The 8668-nt window shown below is 40.5% G+C and overlaps 1 protein-coding gene across 1 annotated transcript; it reads right to left on the bottom strand.

Moving 5' to 3' along the window:
• Positions 1-7177: 7177 nt before the first annotated feature.
• Positions 7178-8221, bottom strand: LOC102262938 (melanoma-associated antigen B3). The gene has a single exon (XM_005878165.1). The coding sequence runs from the start codon at positions 8219-8221 to the stop codon at positions 7178-7180; it is 1044 nt and encodes a 347-aa protein (XP_005878227.1).
• Between the last annotated feature and the right edge of the window lie 447 nt (positions 8222-8668).

Genomic DNA, 8668 nt, shown 5'->3' with positions numbered 1-8668 from the left:
TTATTCTTTATAGTTTCATGACAGGAGATATAATCGATGTTTATGCTTCAAATATAACTCATCAACCCAGATTTAAAATGCTGATAAAGCCACCTGGCAACTTTATGTATTTATTGGTTAAAAAGCAAATTTTTGTCTTTTTATTGTAAATATAATAATTTTAACATTTATATTAAGGAGAATGTGAAAGAACAGAAGGTACTGTTCACACATCAGATTTAGAAAGTAACCTAAACTAAAAGTAGAACTATGTCAAATAAAACCTAGTCTACAGAAACCACAACTGGCTAATAGTGTGACAAGAAGCAGACACTTGGATGGGAAAAAGTTGATTGGGAATAAAGCCAAAATATATCATGCATGTTGTGAACAAATATATTTGATGAATAGGCTTCAGGTTGCGTAACCAAACAAAAGACCCAGATTTAAAATGTAAACACTGCCCTAGCTGGTTTGGCTTAGTGAGTAGAGTGTTGGCCTGAAAACTGAAGGGTCCTGAGTTCGATTCTAGTCAAGGGCACATGCCCAGGTTGTGGGCTTGATCCCCAGTGTGGGGCGTGCAAGAGGCAACTGATCAATGACTGTCTCTCATCATTGATGTTTTTAGCTCTTTCTCCCTCTTCCTTCCTCTCTGAAACCAATAAAAATATACTTAAAATTATCCTATATAATAAATATGTAATATGAAAATTGACCATCACTCCAACACACAAGATGGCCTCCCCCATGTGGTCAAAGATGGCTGCCCCCATATGGACACAAGATGGCCACCACAAGATGGCTGGCAGGGGAGGGCAGCTGTGGATGGCCAGGCCTGCAGGGGAGGGCAGTTGGGGTCGATCAGACCTGCAGGGGAGGGCAGTTGGGGTCGATCAGGCCTGCAGGGGAGGGCAGTTGGGGGGAACCAGGCCAGTAGGGGAGGGAAGTTGGGGGTGACCAGGCTGGCAGGGAGGGCAATTAGGGGCAGTCAGGCTGGCAGGGGAGCAGTTAGGTGTCGATCAGGTTGGCAGGGGAGTGGTTAGGGGGTGATCAGGCTGGCAGGCAGAAGCAATTAGGGGCAATCAGGCAGGCAGGCAGGCGGGTGGTTGGGAGCCAGCAGTCCTGGATTGTGAGAGGAATGTCAGACTGCCGGTTTAGGCCTGATCCCCGGGATCGGGCCTAAACCAGCAGTCAGACATTCCTTGAGGGGTCCCAGATTGGAGAGGGTGCAGGCTTGGCTGAAGGTCACCCCCCCCTCCATGCATGAATTTCATGCACCGGGCCTCTAGTAAAATAATAAAATAAAATGTAAACACTGCCCTGATAGGTGTGGCTTGGTTGATTGGAGTGTCATCTTGTACACAAAATGTTTGTATGTTCAATCATGAAGGCAATAGATTGATGTTTCTCTCTCACATAAATATTTTCCTCTCTCTCCCTCTTCTCTAAAAAAGATCAATTAAAAAATGAAAATAAAATAAAATATAAACACTAATCACAATTTCTGCTTTGGTTGCTTCTATATGAAGATTAATGAAATCATATGAATTAGAAGTACTAACTCACTTTTTAAAAATCTTTAAGAGACTGAGAATTTACTCATTAATTATTTAAAGGTGTTCAAGGAAATATCCTATATAAGAAAAGCCTAACATGCAAATTGTCCCCTCAGGTGGTTGTTTGACCAGGAGTTCAACTGCTCACTATGATGTGTGCTGACCTCCAGGGGGTGGCACGGAACATGGCAGGAATCAGTTATGTGCTGTGACCTCTCGCCTGCTACCTGGGGCAGGGGTCGATGGGGATAGAGGTGCAGTGAGGATGTGGGGTGTCCGCCAAGCTTGCTCTCACTCCCCCTGCAGCCTTCTCCAGAGGCCCATGCTGCGCCCAGGCCCACAGCATCTGGCCATGCTCAAAGCATCTCCGTGTGGGGACTCGGGCACTGCAACTCAGGTGGAGGGGGGCGCACGGGGACCCAGGGTCCCAGATGCTGTCCAGGGCCCAGAGGTCAGCTAGGACCTGCCCTTCCACACCAGATGCTTATGCTTTGATCGCAGCCAGGCCTAGGGACCACACCCATGCACAAATTCCATGCACTGGGCCTCTAGTATATTTATATCACCTTTGAATATGATCTGTCAAACTTGCAGTTATATTTATGTATACAGGCTTCAATGGTACAACAAGGTACCAAACATTATAATGAAGGTTACCTTACTTTTAACAATAGTAGTTTTAAAAAGTAAAAATCAGAAAGATTAAGTAATAACATAAAAGAAACAAAATGGAAGACCAAGCAATAATAGCAACAAAAATGTACTCTTTTTCTTTAATAAATATTCAAGTAAAACAAAGCTTTTAACATAGTAATTTAGATTAATCTACAATATCTTTTTTATTAGCGAGAGAGAGGAAGGGAGAAAGATAGAGAGAGAAACATCAATGATGAGAGAAACATTGATCTGCTGCATCCTGCACGCCCCCTACTGGGGATTGAGCCTGCAACATGGGTATGTGCCCTTGACCAGGTTTCAAATCGGGGACTTCTTGGTTGACAGGTCCATGCTAAACCACTGAGCCACAGTGGCCAGGCATACAATATCTTTGAAGATGTTAAAGAAAATAACAGAAACAGAAGACTATTTTTCTTTCTTTTTTCTTTTTTAAAAATATATTTTATTGTTTTTACAGAAGAGAGGAAGGGAGAGTGATAGAGAGTTAGAAACATCAATAAAAGAGAAACATCGATCAGCTGCCTCCTGCACACCCCCTACTGGGAATGTGCTCGCAACCAACTTACATGCCCTTGACCAGAATCGAAACTGGGACCCTTGAGTCCGCAGGCCGACGCTCTATCCACTGAGCCAAACTGGTTAGGGCAAGACTATTTTTCTTGATATGGACAGTCCATTTCCCTACCTGGAGGTGAGAAGATTGTGGAAATTTCCTTCCAGGTTTATAATTCTGTAATTTACATACTAAATCTTTACATATGTAAAATCATATAGAAGTTGAAACAGTTTGCCTATAAGCCAAATATAAACAAACAAATTTTAAAAACCCTTGGTCTTTCCTGCAGGCTTTAGGCAAAGGAGAAGGAGTGAGTAAAAACATTTATTTCTTTATTTTTATTTTCAATTTTAAAAATTTATCTTATTTTGATTTAATATTTTACTCTTTTAATGTTTTTAAAATTTCTTTTTAAATTATAATTGATATACAATATTATATTAGCTTAAGGCATACAACATAGTAATTAGACATTTACATACCTTACGAAGTGATCACCCCGGTAACTCTAGTACCCACCTGGCACTGTACGGTTATTACAATATTATTGACTATATTCCCTATGCTGTATTTTACAATTTGTAATTAATTCCTTTCACCTTTTTGCTCATCCTCCTAACCCTTTTTCTAAAATCACATTTTCATTCATTTATTTATTTATTTATTTATTTATGTATTTATTTATTTATAAATATATTTTTATTGATTTCAGAGAGGAAGGGAGAGGAAGAGAGAGATAGAAACATCAATGATGAGAGAGAATCATTGATCAGCTGCCTCCTACATGCCCCACACTGGGGATTAAGCCAGAAATCGAGGCATGTGCCCTGACCAGGAATTGAACCACGACTTCCTGGTTCATAGATTGATGCTCAACCACTGAGTCAAGCTGGCCTGTCCACATTTTTATTAATCTCTAACGACTTTTGTTTCTGACTAGAATTCTAGTCTGAAGAAAAAAGTTCCATGGTGAAATATGTACAATTGTCATCTTGCTTTCTGTAGTAGTAAAGAGAAGGTTATAAAAATACCAAAGCACTATCCAATCATCAGTTAGAGCGGCAAATTTAGAATTCCCACTGGAGATATGGAAAAACTATTATTTACTCCCTTGGCATAAGGGACAGAAAAGAAAGTGAAATCATGAAACAATGATGCTTTGAAGGAAAAAAATACCTGTCACTCATTGTTCATATAATCAAGAGAGAAACAGAAGAATTTCCATTGGAATTAATTTTTCCTCTTTTTATTTATCTTAATACAACCAACTCAAGGACACATGGCTAGTTGAGTGATGTCATGGAAGTCTCTGACATTTTTCTTCTTCTTCTTTTTTTTAACCACAATGCTTTCCAAGGCATGTGACATTTTTCTCCACAATATCTGTTCTGACCTCATAGAGTTGCTATGGTGATTAAGTTAGACAAATACCCAGAAAGGTATCTGACAAAGAGGAAGTGTTGTATATGTCTGTTTATTTGTTTATTAAATACATAAAGGAATTGACAAAAGTAGGTTTATCGTTACTTGTATGGAAAAAGACACGAAGAACATAATTATTACAACAGCGTTATTAACTCAAAAGAATGTCACAATGCAACAGACTATAAACATACTTTTGCCTAGGCCTATGTTTTTAGAAGTCAGTTAACAATAGGTGTATTTCTAACAAAATCTGCTACTTACTACTTTATTAAAGTGAAATCAACTTTTTGGATTCATATAAATGAGTATAATCAAAACTATACCAATTGTACTGTGGGGGAGGGGGGAAATTAAGGCAAATTAACAGTTGAAAATAACCAAATTTAATAATGCACGTAGGTACAGGGGTTCCACAAGAATATGAGACCAGAGGATAATTGGGAAGTTAGGCTTATATGCTAAGAATAAGGGGTGAGATGTGGTTTGGGAGTTCAAAAGAGATGAAGGCAATTCATATGGAGATAAAAAAATGTTTGGTAGACACATTTTTGTTGGGTATCTTTAACAAATTGGACAGTCTCTGAGCAATTTTTCCTTCTTTGAGCAATTATTTGTTTTTTTGTGTGTCACAAAATTTGAGTCAACAGCATTGATGACTTCAATGTTCTAAAGACAAAAAAAACAGTTGCCCATTATTTAGTTACAGCTCTTACACATGAATATTTTATTCAAATAATCAAAAACAAATTTAAACTGAGTTTGACAAATATTTGCACAGAAATTATAGCACTGACTTCTGATGATGTATGTGAATTCTGTTAAAAATTTCACCTATTAAAGTGAAATTACTGAAGATTGAACTAACCAATTTCTTATCTTTGCGGAATTCAATGAAATCAATTGCAAAATTAATTACATTTGATTCCAGGAAAAGGGTTAAATATATAATATTTGTTCAAACAAAACTGACTTAGCAATCATTTATTACTAAGTGATTATATACTGACAATTCTGTTTTTACTCAAAGGCAAACGCTGATTCCTAGTTTTGTTTTTTTGTTTGTTGTTTTTTGTTTTTTGCCAAGGACCAGCTCTTTCAGACATATCCAGATGTCCTTCCATCCAAACTTACTCTATTTTTTCCCACCAAAATCCTAACCCTCTCTTACACTTCACCTAATTATACTTAAGATACTCTAATTAAATTCCCTTTTAATGCAATAGAATCTGAATCTACCAGTTCAAAGCAAAAAGTGTCAACATGGTGGCTCCCTGTACATCTCACCTCAAGGGAGTATACCATTATTGTCAGAAACTCCCTGGAGAGTATGTGCATAGAATACCCCTTTGTTTACTATACTTTCTAGCAGAGAGATAATAGCAAAGACTGATGGCTGAATTGTGTGCCCTAAAATTCATGTAGAGTTCATAACTCCCAGGACCACAGAATGTGACTGTAGTTGGAGATAATGTCTTTAAAGTGATGGTTACTTTAAAATGAGACCATTAGGATAGGCCATAATCCAAACTTAGTGGGGTCCTTATAAGAGTTTATTTCACCCAAGGAGACAGCAGGCATGTGCCCACACAAGGGACAGCCAGGAGAAGAGGGAAGCCATTTGCACGCTACGGAGAAAAGGCTCTGAGCAAACCAAAACTGCTCTTACCTTGACATTGGAATTTCAGCCTCCAGAACTGTGAGAAAATCAATGTCAGTGGTTTAAGCCATCCACTCTGTGGCATATAGTTAGGGCAGCCTGAGATAACTAATACTCTGTCCTAGACAAGAGATTGTATTTCTGGATTATCTGCCTTATCAAATTAATTCCTAAGAGCATGTTCAATAGTCCCTATTATACCCCCTGGGATGAGGATGGGATTATCTGCACTATGGTGATGTCTGTCCAAAACCACAACACTGGGCCCTGTAGAGATGAGCTAGACAGTGATTTCTTAATGATGCAAGCTCACAAGATGGGGGAGAGGGACACCACATGCCCCATGGCGGCAGGAGAGGGGTTACATTCAGGAAAAGTGAATGAGCAAATTCTTGGGGAGGCAGGCTGGGGAGTATCAAGAGGATGAGGTGATCCGTACTTCCACTGCAGCATGTAATCAGATGGTTTGCAAAGCCCACAGGACGGTAGGGAAGAGACCCCAACTACTTAGGAATAAATAATATCTGGCCCTTGTTCCCTTCTAAAAGATGGATTTTGGTAGGGACTTTATCTGCAAGTGAAGAATATGGAGGGGAACTTGTAGATAGCCCATTTGAGTCTCTGCTGGTTTCATGGCAGGTCAAGGCAGCACATATTATTGGGTCTTCATTTTGGACCTTTCACCACAGTGCTGTTTTCTATGCAAATATTTTCTCTCTCAACTCAGACACCTCATCTGAGTGTCTGGCTTCTGCTCACCAGTCCCACAGCCTCATCTACTTCACCATGTAGGACAACTGAAAGTGACGTCTCCCAGAATGACTTGCAGTATCCCCAAATGTAAACTTCCTTGTCTCAGAGAATTTACACTTACTGCTTTCACCTGGAACACCTCCCAAATCACCCACCCTTCTTAATTTTCCTAGAAGGCATAGAGAGTATCTCAAAATCCTCCTTATGTGATTGAAGCTCCTGCTAGCAAAGTTCTATGAAGAGAGACTGGGTCTTTATCTTACCATCCCAAGTACTAACACAGGGCATTCCTAAAGGCATATGCTCAATTAAATTTGGGGAATAGACGATTATGTGTGAAAGAGATCTAACGGGCTAAGATTTACTATAACCTGCATCCTTTAATAAGCTAAGCATATAGAGGTATAAAACAATTTTACAAAAGAAAAGATGGAAAGAAGGAAGGAGAATCAAGGTGGATGATATTTTATTTTTTTTTCTATTATTCCAACTAATTTACTGTGGGATTCTTTCCCATGTGCATGCAAGATTCTATCATGATGTCATATATTTTGTTCATGACAAAATTAATCCTCATATTTTACTAGCTGTGGAGACACTGGTGGAGCAGGCCATGGAACATTTCTGGCACTTGGTACCAGTGCCATGCCTGACTGCCCATTTGGCTTGTACTCTTTCTACCTCCTCTCTCAAAGCTTCTTCGTATTGTAATGGGAAGTCAGTTGGAACCTTTTCGTTGAGCTTGGCCCAAAATTCCAGGACTTTCATCTTGGTTGTTTCTGTGTAAGCTTTGGGACCCCAGAGGAACTCGTAGCATGGAGGATCAGTGTTGGGCACCTGGCGGTACTCCAGGTACTCTAGCTTCACTAGATCTTTGGTGATAAGCTTCCTAGGTTCCCCATAGATGTAGTGTTTCCTCCCAGAGAACACTCGCATGGCATTCAGGAAGTTCCAGACCTCTTCCTCACTGGCACAGTTGCCATTCATGAAGACCACACCCAGGACATTCATCAGGAGACCAGTCTTGGGTAACCCCCTGCCAGGACGCACCCTCCCCTTATTGGGGAGTTTCAGTTTGCTGACAAGTTCATAGGCCGGTTTGATTGTGTCCGCTACCTGCAGCTCAACTGCAAAGAGTTCGTCTAGACTCGCACAGGCTCTCTTGAAAATCTCTGGAAATTGGCGACGGTACTTTCGGTCAATAATATTTACCATGTCTTCCCGCAGAATGAGCTGCTTTGCTTTATACCTGTACAAAATAAACTTCTGCAACATTGTCACCTCCACAGTCAGAGGATCACGATCACGGCATGTGTTCTCTAAAGATAGGACCTCAGGGGAATATGAATGCTCCTCATCTTGCCTCTTCGCAGATTTTGTGTGTAAAGCATCTGAAGAGGTAATAGAGGTAGTTGGAGCTCTGCAAGATGCCTGGGAAGTAGGAGTTGGATCACTAGCTGATGAGCTCTTGGGATTACTCTTCAAACCAGAAGATGAGAAGGAGGGGGGTTTTTCTGTTGTGGCAGCTGCCTGCAACATCTTGCAGCTATCATCTCCATCTTGGGAAGCTTGTTGATTCTGCTTTTTGCAGTGCTTACTCTTGTGCCTCCGAGGCATGCTGACTATGGTCAGAGAAATTGGTCAGGAGGGTATTAGAAGGATAGGTAATGAGAGTCCCTGATGGATAAAGGTCAAGAGTGTATGGGCACCTTTGGCATAGGAATAGCACCTTGATTGTAAGGAAGTCTGCATTTGCAGTTCTCCCCAAGGGCACCTATCTAAAAACCCTCAGGGCTCCAGATCTAATCATCTTGTGCTTTGGGTAAACTTCAGGCTGCATCCTGCCAGTCTTACCTCAAGCACACTGAGGTAACAGTAGGGGCTGGTAGTCTTGGAGTTTGAGGAGTCTGTTATTTCATATTCAAGAACATCATTCAACTAGTGGGATGCCATGGGACAAAGAAGAATGAAGTGAAGGAGGCCCTCAACTCATCAAGCCTATCCAGGTATTCCCAGTGTTTACTTCTTAGTGGTGCGTTTTCTGTCCTGGGTCTTTGGGGTCCT

This window comes from Myotis brandtii, unplaced genomic scaffold, assembly GCF_000412655.1.
Source record: "Myotis brandtii unplaced genomic scaffold, ASM41265v1 scaffold548, whole genome shotgun sequence".
In the NCBI taxonomy this organism is placed as follows: Eukaryota; Metazoa; Chordata; class Mammalia; order Chiroptera; family Vespertilionidae; genus Myotis; species Myotis brandtii.
Note: the sequence above shows the minus strand (reverse complement) of the source record. Positions and strands in the feature narration are given on the sequence as shown.

What these genes read in the sequence shown, in the direction of transcription:
- LOC102262938 (XM_005878165.1), bottom strand. Translation starts at nt 8,221, where the DNA reads ATGCCTCGGAGGCACAAGAGTAAGCACTGCAAAAAGCAGAATCAACAA.